This window comes from Scyliorhinus torazame, chromosome 6 (assembly GCF_047496885.1).
Source record: "Scyliorhinus torazame isolate Kashiwa2021f chromosome 6, sScyTor2.1, whole genome shotgun sequence".
Lineage (NCBI taxonomy): Eukaryota > Metazoa > Chordata > Chondrichthyes > Carcharhiniformes > Scyliorhinidae > Scyliorhinus > Scyliorhinus torazame.
This window is the reverse complement of record NC_092712.1, coordinates 314,657,900-314,676,237: the sequence shown is the minus strand read 5'-3', so window position 1 is coordinate 314,676,237 and position 18,338 is coordinate 314,657,900. Positions and strand designations below refer to the sequence as shown.

Here is an 18,338-nt window from a genome sequence, read left to right as displayed (position 1 = left end):
TCAGATATGTTTTTAAGGTGTTGAGGCACCAATCACCCTCTTGTTCAAGTTACATTTCTCTCACCTGAGCCTAAATAGCCATTTGACAACTATCAGTTGAAAAAGCCCAAGCTGAACTTCTTTTGCACTCAAATCTATCCTTACATTTACTGGCATCAACTGTAGTGCCAATTGTATCTGCAGTTGAGACAAGCTATTCAAATAATGATAGAATTTGATAGGTAGATACAGAGAAACTTTTGTCTGGTGTGGGACCCTGGTCCAAGATATTAGAACTTGTTTATGTGGGAGTGAATTGCAAAACTAATAAGTGGGGGTGGAATTCTAGCATTGCCTTGCCCGTTAGGCGGTCATCACTGAGTCGGTTGATTCCCTTCACACACTCAGCCAGAGAATGATAACCTGTGTAACAGGGTTTGAAAGAGAAAATTATTATATTTGTAATGTAGAATGGGGGAATCCTGTTCACGGTTCACAGTGAAAACCAAGTGCAGCAGTTTTTTTTGGTTTGTACAAAATATTCTCCATCCATTACTGTTGGGGTGGTAGCTGCATGTTGTCCCAGTGCTGACTGCATATATACCTCTGCTGTGATGGCAGCAACAAAGTTTCATCTTTCTATATTTATTAAGCATTGAGTTTTCTTACCACAGGGTGACCTTCACAATGGCCTAAAAAATAGTGAAATTTCTCGGCGCCGGACATACCATGGATGGAATGAATTTGAAATCAATGAAGATGAACCTCTTTGGAAAAAATACATTTTGCAGGTTAGACAGTTCAGTAATTGCACTATAATAATGCGATAGTCAGCTGACTTGAGCCACTTTTGTTTATTAGACCTTTGTTTAAGTAATAAAATTGAGCATGTTGAGACGGCATTGTTGCACAGTGGTTAGCACTGCTGCCTCACAGCACCAGGGATGCGAGTTCAATTCCGATCTTGGGTGACATGTGAAGTTTGCACGTTCTCCCCATGCCTGCGTGGGTTTCCTCCGGGTGCTCTGGTTTCCTCCCACATTCCAAAGATGTGCAGGTTAGGTGGATAGGCAATGTTAAACAGCCTCTTAGTGTCCAAAAGGTTAGGTGTTTACGGAGATGGGGTGTAGGCCGAGGTGGGGTGCTCTTTCGGAGTGTCTGTGCAGACCCGATGGGCTGAATGACCTCCTGCACTGTAGGGGTTCTGTAATTCTGTGAAGTGGTGAATGGGCGAGAAATTTTACAACACGAGTTGTTTTGAGTGTGAAATTCCAATATCACATTTTGGATTTTGTGCCAGAAAAGGGAGCAGCAAAACTGGGGTAGTACAGGTCTCTTTTTCCTTAATACAGTAATCTCTCAAAAGTAGAAACAATAGTGCCAGGCTTTGGTATTGACTAAGAGGCAGACAATTTTGCTCTCTCCCTTGCAGCAGCTGCACTTTAGCCTTTTCACTTCCCACTATTCTAGGCCCCAAACGTTGCTTTCGTTGTTTGTCGAATATGTGCATTGCTGGCTGAGTATTAATTGCCCATCCTTAATTGGCCTTAAACTGAGTGGCTTGCTAGGTCCTTTCAGATTTAGTTTTGGATATCTGAAAATAATTGTGAATTTTTTAGCTTGCGTACGAGGCTTGCCAGAGTGTAAAAGGCTAGAAGGAAGGGATAGGCCTCTTTGCATTTCCTCCTAAAAGAGGTAACCGGTTATACGGAAGGGTGGGTATGTGTTAGGATGCGTGTTCCCTCAATACTCTGATTATTTTGGATATGTTTATATATTATGGTAACTATAACTGATTTAGTTCCTTTTACGCTTGTATGAAAGGGTAGAATGGAGCTCAGGCAGCAGCTCCGTTTTGGTTTCTGGTGCATCCGTCCGTCGTGTTTTAAATTTGGTTCCATATAGTTAAGATGTGGCTAAAGTAATGCCTTTCCTATTTGTATACTGATAATGGTCATGCACATTTTGATGCAATATTTTTCCCTTCCTGATCTGTGGATAATCTGATATTTGAACTCTGTACATAGTTTCTGGTTTGTAAATTTGTACATGGTTTCTGTGTCACACTGTTGAGGCTTTTAGGCTGCAATGTTTGTACATTCTGTTTTAGCTGTTCAGAGGAGCACTTTGTAATTCTTGCACTGTCTGCTTTTCCCTCATTAGTCCACTCTTTTCAGGTGGTTTAAGATTATTAGTTGCTCTGATCACATCTGCTACCCTATTTTGCTGCACCTATTAAATTTGGGAACATTGATTAGGAAACCTTGGAAACCAAAATGCCACATGTCTCAGACTAAAATGAAGGATGGTGATACTGGGCGGGATTCTCCGGCCTTCCAGCCGCGTGTTACTCAAACACACTGTTTGCTGGCAGTGGAATTCTCCGTTCCTGCTGCTGTCAATCGGAATTCCCATTGAAGTCACCACATGCTGCCGGGAAACCCGCGGGCAGGTTGCGCTGCTGGCGGCACCAGAGAATCCCGCTGCCAGCGAATGGATGGAGAATTCCGGCCATTGTCTCTGTGTTGATAGCCATGTTATTTTGTTTCCTGGATTTAGTTTTTTTGGTAGACCCCGTTGCTTCCATTACATTATTTTTATGGTTTCAAGAACATTGAAGAAATATTCAGTTTTGTTAATATGACCCTCCCAGCAGGTGAACCTGGCTTTGATTTGATAAAAGCAAATTACTGCGGATGTTGGAATCTGAAACAAAAACAGATAATACGGGGCAATCTCAGCAGGTCTGACAGCATCTGCGGAGAGAGAAGGGAGCTAACGTTTAGAGTTTGGTTGACTCTTTGTCAAAGCTAGAGAGAACTGGAAATGGGGTCAGAAAGCTGGAGAGACCTGGAAATGGGGTCAAATTTATACTGTAATGGGGGTATAAATCTGACCCCCATTCCAGTTCTTTCTAGCTTTGACAAAGAGTCATCCAGACTTGAAACATTAGCTCCCTTTTTTCTCCACAGATGCTGTCAGACCTGCTGAGATTATCCAGTATTTTCTGGTTTTAGTTTGTATCCCCCCCCCCCCCCCCCCCCCCAATACTGCATCTGCTGACATTTTAATTTTCGTCTACATTTTAAAGTAGACGAACGGCTGCCACCTCCAACCCTAACATTGACCCTCTTAAGGCAAACTTTATTTTCTCAAGACTGAGAAACCCAGCCATGTCACTAACCCAGGTCTCTACACTCGGGGGCTTCGAGTCCCTCCACAATAACAAGATCCGTCTCTGGGCTACCAGGGAGGCAAAAGCCAAGACATCGGCCTCTTTCGTCCCCTGAACTCCCGGAACTTCCGACACTCCAAAGATCGCTACCTCCGGACTCGGCACCACCTGTGTTTTTAGTACCGTGGACATTGCCTTAGCAAAATCCTGCCAAAACCCTCTAAGCTTCGGGCATGCCCAGAACATGTGGACATGATTTGCTGGGCTTCCCGCGCACCTCGCACACCTATCCTCTACCCCGAGAAACTTACTCATCCTTGCTGCTGTCATGTGTGCCCGGTGGACTACCTTAAATTGAATCAGGCTACGCCTGGCGCATGATGAGGAGGTATTAACCCTGCCTAGGGCATTTGGCCATAGCCCTGTCTCTATCTCTCCTCCGGGCTCGTCCTCCCACTTGCCCTTAAGCTCCTCCACCGTAGTTTCCTCCGCCTCCGAAAGCTCCTGGTAAATATCCAATACCTTCCCCTCTCCCACCCAGGTACTGGAAACTACTCTATCTTCTATTCCCTGTGGCAGCAGCAGCGGAAAGGCCGGCACCTGTTTTCTCAGGAAGCCTCACACCTGCAAATACCTAAAACCATTCCCTGCTGGCAATTTAAATTTATCCTCTAAAGCTTTCAAGCTGGGGAAAGCTCCCATCTATAAATAGATCCCCCATCCTTCTAATTCCTGCCCCCTGCCAACTCCGGAACCCACCAGCCAGCCTACCCGGTACAAACCGATGATTATTATAAATCGGGATCCAAATCGATGCTCGCTCCCCTCTCTTATATCTCCTCCATTGCCCCCAGATCCTCCGAGCCGCCACTACCACCGGACTTGTGGAATATCGGGCCGGCGAGAACGGCAGAGATGCTGTTACCAGTGCTCCCAAACTGGTGTCTTTACATGACGCCGCCTCCATCTGCTCCCATCCGACCCCTCCCCCACTACCCACTTCCTAATCATGGCTATATTATCCACCCAGTAGTAATTGCAGAAGTTCGGCAGTGCCAACCCACCCTCCCCCCAACTGCGCTACAGCAATACTTTCTTCACTTGCGGGGTTTTACTCGCCCCACAAAGCCCAAAATAATCTTATTCACCCACTTGAAAAATGCCTTAAGGATGAAGATGGGGAGGCACTGAAAGGCAAACAGAAATCTGGGAAGGACCGTCATTTTCATGGCCTGTACCCTCCCCGCAAGTGATAGCGGGAGCATGTAACCCCCCCCCCCCCCCCCCGAACCAGCCCTTTCCAGCTCCTAGAGGCTCTTACCGCCATGGCCAATGGCTCTAAGGCCAGGGCAAACAGTAACGGAGAGAGGGGGCACCCTTGTCTTGTCCCTCGGTGTACTTTAAAATACCCCGTCCTCAGCCGGTTCGCATGCACACTTGCTGCTGGTGCCTGATAGAGCTACCGCACCCAGTCAATAAAGCCCTCACCAAACCCAAACCTTTCCAGCGCCTCCCACAGGTAATTCCACTCCACCCGATCAAAAGCCTTCTCCGCATCCATCGCTGTCACCACCTCCACCTCCTCTCTTTCTGAGGGCATCATAATAACATTTAGAAGACTTCGAACATTGGCCTTCAGTTGCCTGCCCTTAACAAATCCCGTCTGGTCTTCCCCTATCACCCCTTGGGCACAGTCCTCTATCCTTGAGGCCTGTATCTTAGCCAGCAGTTTGGCATCCACATTCAGTAGAGAAATCGGCCTGTATGACCCGCATTGCTCCGGATCCTTCTTCAGGATCAATGAAATCGAGGCCTGCAATATTGTTGGGGGGAGGACTCCCTTATCTCTTGCTTCGTTAAATGTCCTCACCAGCAGTTGGCTCAATATGTCTGAAAACTTCTTATAGAATTCCACCGGGTACAGTCAGGCCCTGGGGCCTTGCCCGACTGCATGCCCTCCAGCCCCTTGATTATTTCCTCAACCTCAATTGGGGCTCCCAGCTCCTCCACCAGGTCCTCGGGAACCTCAACTGATCCAGAAACTGCCTCATCACCTTCACTCCAGCTGGGGGCTCCGACTCACATAATTTACTATAAAAGTCTTTAAACACCTCAATCATCCCCACTGTGTCCAGGACAGTATTACCGTCTCTATTCTTTACTTTACCTATCTCCCTGGCCGCCTCTTTTTTTCCTGAGCTGGTGCGCCAACATTCTGCTTGCCATTTTCCCGTACTCCTAGATCGCCCCCCCCCCCCTTGCCTTTCACAACTGTTCCCCTGCTTTCCCTGTGGTCAACAGCCCCAACTCCACCTGTAACCTCCACCGTTCCCTCAGTAGCCCCGCATCCGGGGCCTCCGAGTATCTCCTGTCCACATGGAGTATCTCCTCAACTAACCTGTCCCTCTCGGCCCGTTCCGCCTTTTCTCTGTGGGCCGATATCGAGATTAATTCCCCTCTGACTAATGCCTTCAAAGCTTCCAAGACTGTCGCTGCAGAGACCTCCCCCATATCATTTGTTTCCAAGTAGTTCTGGATGGACCTTTTAACCCACTCACAGATCGCTTCATCCGCCAGCAACCCCACATCTAGTCTCCACAGCGGGAGTTGCCCTCTCTCCACACTAACCCGTAGATCCACTCCATGTGGGGCATGGTCCGTCACTGCAATTGCCGAGTACTCAGTATCCACCACCTTCGGTATTAGCGCCCTGCTCAGAACAAAAAAGTTGATGCGAGAGTGTACCTTGTGGACATGTGAAAAAAAGGAAAACTCCTTTGTCCTTGGCTGTGCAAACCTCCATGGGTCTACTCCCCCCATCTGTTCCATAAAACCCTTCAATTCCTGTGCCGCAGCCGGCCCCCTCCCTGTCCTGGATTTTGACCGGTCCACTTCCGGATCAATGACTGTATTGAAGTCCCCTCCCATGATCAGGTTATGTGACTCTAAGTCTGGGATCTTACCTAACACCCGCCTCATAAATTCCACGTCGTCCCAATTCATAGAACATAGAAAAATACAGCACAGAACAGGCCCTTCGGCCCACGATGTTGTGCCGAACCTCTGTCCTAGATTAATCATAGATTATCATAGATTTACAGTGCAGAAGGAGGCCATTCGGCCCATCGAGTCTGCACCGGCTCTTGGAAAGAGCACCCTACCCAAGGTCAACACCTCCACCGTATCCCCATAACCCAGTAACCCCACTCAACACTAAGGGCAATTTTGGACACTAAAGGCAATTTATCATGGCCAATCCACCTAACCTGCACATCTTTGGACTGTGGGAGGAAACCGGAGCACCCGGAGGAAACCCACGCACACACTGGGAGGATGTGCAGACTCTGCACAGACAGTGACCCAAGCCGGAATCGAACCTGGGACCCTGGAGCTGTGAAGCAATTAAGCTCTCCACAATGCTACCGTGCTGCCCTTAAGAACAAATTAATCTACAATATATCATTCTACTGTAATCCATGTACCTATCCAATAGCTGCTTGAAGGTCCCTAATGTTTCTGACTCAACTACTTCCGCTGGCAGTGCATCCCATGCCCCCACTACTCTCTGGGTAAAGAACCTACCTCTGACATCCCCCCTATATCTTCCACCATTCACCTTCAATTTATGTCCCCTTGTAATGGTTTGTTCCACCCGGGGAAAAAGTCTCTGACTGTCTACTCTATCTATTCCCCTGATCATCTTATAAACCTCTATCAAGTCGCCCCTCATCCTTCTCCGTTCTAATGAGAAAAGGCCTAGCACCCTCAACCTTTCCTCGTAAGACCTACCCTCCATTCCAGGCAACATCCTGGTAAATCTCATTTGCACCTTTTCCAAAGCTTCCACATCCTTCCTAAAATGAGGCGACCAGAACTGTACACAGTACTCCAAATGTGGCCTCATCAAGGTTTTGTAAAGCTGCATCATCACCTCACGGCTCTTAAATTCAATCCCTCTGTTAATGAACGCTAGCACACCATAGGCCTTCTTCACAGCTCTATCCACTTGAGTGGCAACTTTCAAAGATGTATGAACATAGACCCCAAGATCTCTTTGCTCCTCCACATTGCCAAGAACCCTACCGTTAACCCTGTGTTCCACATTCATATTTGTCCTTCCAAATTGGACAACCTCATACTTTTCAGGGTTAAACTCTATCTGCCCCTTCTCAGTCCCGCTCTGCATCCTATCTATGTCTCTCTGCAGCCGACAACAGCCCTCTTCACTATCCACAACTCCACCAATCTCTGTATCGTCTGCAAATTTACGGACCCACCCTTCAACTCCCTCATCCAAGTCATTAATGAAAATCACAAACAGCAGAGGACGCAGAACTGATTCCTGCGGTACGCCACTGGTAACTGGGATCCAGGCTAAATATTTGCCATCCACCACCACTCTCTGACTTCTATCGGTTAGCCAGTTTGTTATCTAACTGGCCAAATTTCCCACTATCCCATGCCTCCTTACTTTCTGCATAAGCTTACCATGGGGAACCTTATCAAATGCCCTACTAAAATCCATGTACACTACATCCATTGCCTTACCTTCATCCACATGCTTGGTCATCTCCTCAAAGAATTCAGTAAGACTTGTAAGGCAAGACCTACCACTCACAAATCCGTGCTGACTATCCCTAATCAAGCTGTGTCTTTCCAGATGCTCAGAAATCCTATCCCTCAGTACCCTTTCCATTACTTTGCCTACCACCGAAGTAAGACTAACTGGCCTGTCATTCCCAGGGTTATCCCTATTCCCTTTTTTGAACAGGGGCACGACATTCGCCACTCTCCAATCCCCTGGTACCACCCCTGTTGACAGTGAGGACGAAAAGATCATTGCCAACAGCTCTGAAATTTCATCTCTTGCTTCCCATAGAATCCTTGGATATATCCCGTCAGGCCTGGGGGACCTGTCTATCCTCAAGTTTTTCAAAATGCCTAACACATCTTCCTTCCTAACAAGTATTTCCTCGAGCTTACCAGTCTGTTTCACACTGTCCTCTCCAACAATATGGCCCCTCTCATTTGTAAATACTGAAGAAAAGTACTCGTTCAAGACCTCTCCTATCTCTTCAGACTCAATACACAATCTCCCGCTACTGTCCTTGATCGGACCTACCCTCGCTCTAGTCATTCTCATATTTCTCACATATGTGTAAAAGGCCTTGGGGTTTTCCTTGATCCTACCCGCCAAAGATTGTTCATGCCCTCTCTTAGCTCTCCTAATCCCTTTCTTCAGTTCCCTCCTGGCTATCTTGTATCCTCCAGCGCCTTGTCTGAACCTTGTTTCCTCAGCCTTACATAAGTCTCCTTCTTCCTCTTAACAAAACATTCAATCTCTCTTGTCAACCATGGTTCCCTCACTCGACCATCTCGTCCCTGCCTGACAGGGACATACATATCAAGGACACGTAGTACCTGTTTCTTGAACAAGTTGCACATTTCACTTGTGTCCTTTCCTGACAGCCTATGTTCCTAACTTATGCACTTCAATTCTTGTCTGACAACATCGTATTTACCCTTCCCCCAATTGTAAACCTTGCCCTGTTGCACGCACCTATCCCTCCATTACTAAAGTGAAAGTCACAGAATTATGGTCACTATCTCCAAAATGCTCCCCCACTAACAAATCTATCACTTGCCCTGGTTCATTACCAAGTACCAAATCCAATATGGCCTCCCCTTTGGTCGGACAATCTACATACTGTGTTAGAAAAGCTTCCTGGACACACTGCACAAACACCACCCCATCCAAACTATTTGATCTAAAGAGTTTCCACTCAATGTTTGGGCAGTTGAAGTCACCCATGACTACTACCCTGTGACGTCTGCACCTTTCCAAAATCTGTTTCCCAGTCTGTCCCTCCACATCTCTGCTACTATTGGGGGGCCTATAGAAAACTCCCAACAAGGTGACTGCTCCTTTCCTATTTCTGACTTCAACTCATACTACCTCAGTAGGCAGATACTCCTCGAACTACCTTTCTGCAGCTGTTAAACTATCTCTAATTAACAATGCCCCCCCCCCCCCCCCCCCCCACCCACCTCTTTTACCACCGTCCCTAATCTTATTGAAACATCTATAACCAGGGACCTCCAACAACCATTTCAGCCCCTCTTCTATCCAAGTTTCTGTGATGGCCACCACATCATAGTCCCAAGTACCGATCCATGCCTTAAGTTCACCCACCTTATTCCTGATGCTTCTTGCGTTGAAGTATACACACTTCAACCCATCTCCGTGCCTGCAAGTACTCTCCTTTGTCAGTGTTCCCTTCCCCACTGCCTCACTACACGCTTTGTAGTCCTGAATATCGGCTACCTTAGTTGCTGGACTACAAATCCGGTTCCCATTCCCCTGCCGAATTAGTTTAAACCCTCCCGAAGAGTACAAGAAAACCTCCCTCCCAGGATATTGGTGCCCCTCTGGTTCAGATGCAACCCGTCCTGCTTGTACAGATCCCACCCTCCCCAGAATGCCCTCCAATTATCCAAATACCTGAAGCCCTTCCTCCCTACACCATTCCTGCAGCCACGTGTTCAACTGCACTCTCTCCCTATTCCTAGCCTCGCTATCACGTGGCACCGGCAACAAACCAGAGATGATAACTCTGTTCTGGCTTTTAACTTCCAGCCTCACTCCCTAAACTCGTTTATTACCTCCTCACCCCTTTTCCTACCTACGTCGTTGGTCCCAATGTGCACCACGACTTCTGGCTGCTCCACCTCCCCCTTAAGGATCCTGAAGACACGATCCGAGACATCCCTGGCACCCAGGAGGCAACATACCTTCTGGGAGTCTCGCTTTCGACCACAGAATCTCCTATCTATTCCCCTAACCATTGAATCTCCTATTACAACCTAGAACATAGAAAAATACAGCACAGAACAGGCCCTTCGGCCCAGGATGTTGTGCCAAACCTTTGTCCTAGATTAATCATAGATTATCATAGAATTTACAGTGCAGAAGGAGACCATTCGGCCCACCAAGTCTGCACCGGCTCTTGGAAAGAGCACCCTACCCAAGGTCAACACCTCCACCCTATCCCCATAACCCAGTAACCCCACTCAACACTAAGGGCAATTTTGGACACTAAGGGCAATTTATCATGGCCAATCCACCTAACCTGCACATCTTTGGACTGTGGGAGGAAACCGGAGCACCCGGAGGAAACCCACGCACACACGGGGAGGATGTGCAGACTCCGCACAGACAGTGACCGAAGCCGGAATCAAACCTGGGACCCTGGAGCTGTGAAGCAATTATGCTATCCACAATACTACCGTGCTGCCCTTAAGAACAAATTAATCTACACTATATCATTCTACCATAATCCATATACCTATCCAATAGCTGCTTGAAGGTCCCTAATGTTTCCGACTCAACTACTTCCACAGGCAGTGCGTTCCATGCCCCCACTACTCTCTGGGTAAAGAACCTACCTCTGATATCCCCCCTATCTCTTCCACCGTTCACCTTAAATTTATGTCCCCTTGTAATGGTTTGCTCCACCCGGGGAAAAAGTCTCTGACTGTCTACTCTATCTAATCCCCTGATCATCTTATAAACCTCTATCAAGTCGCCCCTCATCCTTCTCCGTTCTAATGAGAAAAGGCTTAGCACCCTTAACCTTTCCTCGTAAGACCTACTCTCCATTCCAGGCAATGTTACCTTTGCTTTTCTATTCTCCCCCCCTTCCCTTCTGATCCCTAGAGCCAGACTCAGTGCTTAACACCTGCTCAACCCCCACTGTGTTTCCCATGCTGACTCGGTAGCTCCCACCCCTGGCACCAATCAGTCTGCCTCTCTATTGTTTTCTCCTCTCTTTCCTCCCACCCCCACATGAATAAACATTTTTAAAGCATCACACTCCCCAGTAAACAAACTTCAGAGAAAACAGTGAAGGAACAGTCATTTTAGAGAAATAGTCACCCAAAAAAGCAGAACCAAAATCAAAGCCCATTCCCCCCCCCCCCCTCTAACAAGGTCCCTGCAAGACAAAGCAACCTTTAACCATCCACACAGCCTATTATTTCACATAGAACTACTTACATTTATACAATCCAGCACCACAAATCGCCGCCAAGGCTTGGGTGTCTTTTACTTCGCCTCGAGCTTCATTTCTTTAATAAAGGTCCATACTTCGTCTGGCGTTTCAAAGTAGAAGTCACGTTCCTCAAATGTGACCCACAGACGGGCTGGATACAGCATCCCAAACTTTACCCCCTTCTTAAAGAGGGTCGTTTTTGCCCGATTGAACCCAGCCCGCCTCTTGGCCAAATCCGCTTCCAGGACCTGATAGATGCGCAACTCGCAGTTCTCCCACTTCACCGTTCTTTCTTGGCCCACCTCAAAATGTGTTCCTTGTCCATGAAACGGTGAAAACGTACCGCCATGGCCCTCAGCGGCTCGTTCTCTTGGGGCTTTCTCGCGAGGGCTCTTTGCGCTCTGTCCAATTCCAGGGGCCGAGGGAACGCCCCAGCCCCCATCAACTTCTCCAACATGTCCGTCACATAGGCCCTCGCAACCGATCCCTCACTGCCTTCAGGGAGGCTGACAATTCTGAGATTCTGTCTCCTGGACCTATTCTCCAGGTATTCCAGCTTCTCCTGCATTCTTTTCTAGCAGTCGTTCGTCATCCCCACCTTGTTTTCTAGCACGGTTATATACTCCTCTTGCTCGGACAACTTTTGGTCCACCTCCTGGATCGCTTTCCCGTGGGTTTCCTGATTCTGAACCACTTGATCAATTGAAGCCTTAATCGGGTCCAGCGTGTCCTTCTTCAGCTTGGCAAAGCAATCCTCGAAAAACTTCACCAGCTGCTCTGTCGACCAGTGTGTCGTCTTCACACGGCCCTGCTGGCCCGCCATGCTGTCCCGTGTTACGAGCTCTACTTGCGTCTCCCTTATAGGACTTTGTCGCCTCACATGGCCACTTCTGGTCCATTTCTCCATACATCGGAGGGGGAATTCTCCTTACTGTCTCACTCTTCACCGATTTATCCCATAAAATCCGAAAAAAAACTGGGGGATAAAGGACCAAAAGTCCATTACAGGCGGGAGATATCAAATGTGCGACCTACTCATTCATGGCTGCCACCGGAAGTCTCTGTGGTTTACAATTAGACTGATCGTGCACCCTAGTGCGTTTTGAAATCAAAGAATTTGTTTGTATGTGTCCATTTGATGTTTTTTTGATTTCGTCCTGTCTAAGGTTTCCTTGACTGCATTTCCAGATTTAAGTTCTTTTAAAATGTTTTTTGTGTTGAAACACAAGTCACAAATTTTAATTTCCCAGGACAGCTATGTCCAGGACTCTGAATTCACCATCAGAAGAGAAGTAGCTAATTGGCTGATAGTTATTTATTTAGACAATCAACAATAACACAGAATGCCATATGTCAAAAAATCTATCTGACATTTGGAACAGGACACTGCACAGGCAGCCAGGCATCAAAAGACTGTAGAACGCCGGAGATTGCAAGTAGTTGTCCTGCTGGGGGGCGACAGGGCAGCGTACAGAGGTTATTCTGGTTTGTTATGCAGTGCGAATTTAGATAGAATGCACCGTTCATTGTAGTGTTGATTCAACCAAACAAATCTGATCATAATATGTGCATTTGCCTTAATGTTCAAGCAGCTAATTGATTTGCATCAAGATTTATCGTCCCTAGTTTAACACTAATCTCACTCACTAAAGTCAGAAAAATAAATATTTGTACGAAAGTCGTTGAGATCAGTTTTGGTACAACTGTCTGTTCTTGAAAAATACTATGTGCACCTGAGTCCAGGCTCATAACCTGTGTTCATAGAGAATACAGTTCCGGCAAGAACCTTTTATTTTATAAGGTTTCTAAAAGGTGATCTTGCACCTTCATCATTAAAAACCTAGTTTCATTGTAAAATAACTGTGCTGAAGCCCAGTTATTTGTGCTGAAGCACATATTTAAGAAGCATTTTTGCATTTTGTTTTGCAGTTCAAAAATCCCCTTATTATGTTACTACTGGCTTCAGCTGTTATCAGTGTTCTAATGCACCAGCTGGATGACGCAGTCAGCATTACAGTGGTAAGATATCGATGTTCATTTAAAAATAACATACAAACATACAAATAAGTAAATGTGATTCGAATGCAGTCAAATTAAATCTAAATATTTATAGTTTAAATGTAGGAATATATAGGGCCAACTCTTGCTGGAGCAGAGCACAAGCTCATCTACTCTGTCGGGCCAGTAATTACATAATGCTTATGCGACTGCTTTCACTTTATGACAGCTGATTGCCAACTTCTTGAAAGTCACTTCATCTGTTCAGCACTTCACTCACTTCAGCAGCACTTTCCTGCTGCCATTCATCATTATGGTTTGGATGCAGTTTCTGCAGCTCTATGCAGAGGCTACAGCCCTACAAACTGCCCTAGCAGCAGCATTGGCCCCATTTGCTTCAGGCTCAGATCCTGTAGCAGGACCCTCAGGTAGGTGTGAGAGACCCGGAGAACAGCCTTCCTAGTTTTCCCCTCCATTCCTGTGATTGCTGATGAGCTTTTCTGACAAATACCATGGTCTCTTTGATTAGGAATCCCTCTTTTGACAGAATGGATGAACTCCCTGGTTCTTTGGAGAACCTGGAAGCAGGATGACAATTGGTTTACTTTGGTAAAGGACAAATGCTGGGCCTGCTGTTGAGGGAGTTCAGTTCCATACTCAAAATTGGTCTGCTATTACAGCTGAGACTAAAGTGATAAGATACCTTCCAAAAAAGAGGGTAAGAAAGATTGAAGAGAGACACAAAAATATATTAAAATGACACAAACACAAAAGAAATAATGGTGGAGGACAATGCGTAAACACGGGTGAGACGTTTTAAAAAGTGCATGATGATATGGACGGTGGGGTGGTTTGTAGCAACACATCAAATGATGGCATATATGTGGTAAGGTCTGTGGACAGCTAACAATGGTTTCACCTCCACGCTTTCCTTTGCTCGGAACAACACGCTCGGTAACACTGAAGAGTCGGCCTAAGCCAGTGTACCCCGAAGAGTTCAGCCCTAACGTCAGCCTCGGGTGACTGCCTGTGTGGAGTTTGCACTTTCTCCCCATGTCTGCTTGGGTTTCCTCCGGGTGCTCCAGTTTCCTCCCACAGTCCAAAGATGTGCAGGTTAGGTGGATCGGCCATGTTAAATTGCCCCTTCGTGTGCAAAAGGTTAGGTGGAGTTACGAGGATAGAGTGGAGGCATGGGCTTAAGTAGGGTGCTCGTTCCAAGGGTCGGTGCAGACTTGATGGGTCGCATGGCTTCCTTTTGCAATGTAAATTCTATGAACATTTTACAAAAAAACGTTAATTCTCTCAGAAGGATCGAGCCCATGCAAGAATGAGATTGGACAGATTAAAATGTTTATTTTCTGCATTGCATTAACATTTATCTTGCAATTAAAAAGGTTCTTCACTGTTAATTATAAACCCTAACCTTCGGCCATGAGTTTATTGGACAATTATTGTGTAAATCCTGCAATTTATTTTGTGTGAAGCAAATGCTGGCACATCAAAAACCAAACAGATTATGGAAATTTGCAACTCCCAGCATATCTCCTCTTACTTTGAGCTTGTGGACCGATGTGCAATAATGGTTTGTGTGATGAACGGTTACTGCCTTATCATCATGTAAGGTGATGTCCCCTTTAAGACCAGGCTTGGAACCCTGGGGACTCCGCCTCTGGCTCCGCCCATCTGGGAGCCATACATAAAGGCCTGCCTCATGGTCTGTGTAGCAGTCAGCTCTCGTCCAAATCTGTAGCATAGTTATTAGCCTAATAAAGCCTTATTTACTGTTTAATCTCTAAGCATCATTATTCAGGGTACCTCAATTTATTAGGCTAAACTAGATTCAGGATGGACGCAGGCCTAAAACCAGAGAAACTCAATCTGGAAGCACGAACGCCGGAGGCAAAGGAAATTTTAAAATACTGGCTGCGGTGCTTCGAGGCCTACCTGGACTCCGCAGAGACTCCCATCCTGGGGCCACGCAAGCTGCGTCTACTCCACGCCCGGGTGAGTCACAGAATCTCCGCCACGCTCGAAAAGGCGACGATTTATGAGGAAGCGATTGAGTTGCTCCGCAAGCGGTTTGTCAAACCCGTCAATGAGGTGCACGCCCGGCATCTGCTCTCTACCTGCCGGCAGCGCTCGGGGGAATCGCTCGACGAGTTTGTTGAGAAACTCACCGCGCTGGCCAGGGACTGTGACCATCAGGATGTGACAGGGGAAGTCCATATGAACCTGCACATCAGAGATTCTTTCGTGTCCGGCATCCGCTCGACCTACATCCGGCAGCGACTGCTCGAAAACGGGGCAAAAGACCTCCAGGAGACGCTAACGCTCGCCTCCTCGCTGGAGGTGGCGCGACATAACTTGGGTATGTACCCCGCGGACTCTGCCAGCCCCCCCCGGACTTCCTCAGACTCGCCCGTAGTACAGGCCTGCGCCACGCGACGACCCGCTCACCATGGGGGCACACCTTGCTACTTCTGCGGGCAGGGCCAGCACCCACGCCCACGCTGCCCAGCCCGCTCCGCGATCTGCAGTGACTGCTGGAAGAAAGGGCACTTTGCGAGGGTCTGCCTGGCCAGACCCAGGGGCCAGAAAAACAAAGAACAGACGGCCCGAAAATCAGGCCCGCAGGCCTCGCAATGCTGCTGCGCACAGACCCGACACGTCCTCTTCTGACGTGTCATCAGCCTCGTGCGAATCATGGGAGCGGCCATCTGGTCGGCGGCCATCTTCTCGACCCGACACGTGCGACCAACGGCAGCGGCCATTTTACGACTCCGACTACCTGCGACTGGGTGCGATCACCCTCTATCAAACTCGGCCAAAACACCTGCAGAACTCCATGATGCAGGTCCAGGTCAACGGGCACGACACTGCATGCCTCTTCGACTCCGGGAGCACGGAGAGCTTTATCCACCCTGAAACGGTAAGGCGCTGCTCCCTACGCACCCATCCCACATCCCAAACCATAGCCCTCGCATCTGGGTCCCACTCGGTACAACTCACGGGGTACTGTATTGCGGATCTCTCGATCCAGGGTGCCAAATACACCCGTTTCAAATTTTATATCCTCCCTCACCTCTGTGCCCCCCTGCTGCTCGGACTGGATTTCCAGTGCAGCCACCGAAGCCTGACACTGAAGTTCGGCGGACCCTTGCCCCCCCTCACGGTGTGCTGCCTTGCGACACTGAAAGTCGCACCCCCCTCGCTATTCGCTAACCTCACTCCCGACTGTAAGCCCGTCGCCACCAGGAGCCGGCGCTACAGTGCCCAAGATATGGCTTTTATCAAGTCAGAGGTCCAGCGTTTACTGGGAGAGGTGGTCATCGAGGCTAGCAACAGCCCTTGGAGAGCGCAAGTGGTGGTAGTCCGGTCCGGGGAGAAGAAACGGATGGTCGTGGATTATAGCCAGACCATAAACCGATTCACGCAGCTTGATGCGTACCCCCTTCCTCGCATCGCGGAAATGGTAAATCGGATCGCCCAATACCGAGTCTTTTCCACGGTCGACCTCAAATCTGCCTACCGCCAGCTCCCCATCCGACCAAAAGACCGCCTCTATACTGCCTTCGAAGTAGCCGGCCGGCTCTTCCACTTCCTCAGGGTCCCCTTTGGTGTCATAAATGGGGTCTCCGTCTTTCAAAGGGCGATGGACCAAATGGTGGACCAGTACGGTTTGCGGGCTACATACCCGTACTTGGACAATGTCACCATCTGCGGCCATGATCAGCAGGACCATGACGCTAACCTCAAAAAGTTCCTCCAGACCGCCCGAGCCCTTAACCTGGCCTATAACGAGGGCAAATGCGTTTTCCACACCACCCGGCTGGCCATCCTCGGCTATGTCGTGGAAGACTGGGTCCTAGGTCCCGACCCCGACCGCATGCGCCCCCTTAAGGAACTCCCTCTCCCCCGCAGCCTCAAGGCCCTCAAACGGTGCTTGGGGCTTTTCTCCTATTACGCCCAGTGGGTCCCCAAGTATGCGGACAAAGCCTGCCCACTCCTAAAGACCACCACTTTTCCCCTCGGCTGAGGCTCAATCGGCCTTCAACCGCATCAAGGCCGACATCATCAAGGCCGCCATGCACGCGGTGGACGAAACCATCCCTTTCCAGGTAGAGAGCGATGCATCAGACATCGCCCTGGCTGCTACCCTCAATCAAGGAGGCAGACCAGTAGCGTTCTTCTCCCGAACCCTCACCGCCTCCGAGATTCGACACTGCAGTCGAAAAGGAGGCACAAGCCATTGTGGAGGCTGTGCGGTGCTGGAGACACTACCTAGCCGGTAGGAGGTTTACCCTCGGCACCGACCAACGGTCAGTCGCCTATATGTTCGATAACACGCAACGGGGCAAAATAAAAAAACGATAGAATTTTGAGGTGGAGGATCGAACTCTCCACCTACTCGTACGATATCAAGTATCGTCCAGGGGAGCTCAACGAGCCCCCAGATGCCCTGTCCCGCGGCACATGCGCCAACGCGCAGGAGGACCGCCTGCAAGCCATCCACAATGACCTCTGCCACCCGGGGGTTACCCGGCTCGTCCATTTCATCAAGTCCCGCAACCTACCTTACTCAACCAAGGAGGTCAAGGCCATGGTCAGGGCCTGCCAGGTCTGTGCGGAGTGCAAACCGCACTTCTATCGGCCAGACAAGGTTCGGCTCGTGAAGGCCTCGGGCCCCTTTGAGCGACTGAGCGTGGACTTCAAGGGGCCCCTCCGTCCACCAACCGTTATGCCTATTTCCTCACCGTGATCGATGAGTTCTCCCGTTTCCCATTCGCCATTCCCTGCACCGACATGACCTCAGCCACGGTGATTAAGGCACTGCACAGCATCTTCACCCTGTTCGGTTTCCCTGCTTATATCCACAGCGACCGGGGTACATCGTTCATGAGCGATGAACTGCGTCAGTATCTGCTCAGCAAAGGCATCGCCTCGAGCAGAACGACCAGCTATAACCCACGGGGAAACGGGCAGGTGGAGAGGGAGAACGCGACCGTGTGGAAGGCTGTCCTTCTGGCCCTGCGGTCGAGAAATCTCCCAACCACCCGCTGGCAGGAGGTCCTACCCGATGCCCTACACTCCATTAGGTCACTCCTCTGCACGGCCACAAATGAGACCCCTCATGA

General features: G+C 48.7%; 1 protein-coding gene across 2 annotated transcripts in view; it reads left to right on the top strand.

Moving 5' to 3' along the window:
• Window positions 1–18,338, top strand: part of atp2c1 (ATPase secretory pathway Ca2+ transporting 1) — a 146,079-nt gene that overhangs the window by 58,479 nt on the left and 69,262 nt on the right. For both annotated transcript variants that reach the window (XM_072510101.1, XM_072510102.1), the window contains 2 exons: window positions 654–770; window positions 13,135–13,224. In XM_072510101.1, the coding sequence (XP_072366202.1) occupies window positions 654–770; window positions 13,135–13,224 (207 nt within the window). The remainder of the gene's footprint in view (window positions 1–653; window positions 771–13,134; window positions 13,225–18,338) is intronic.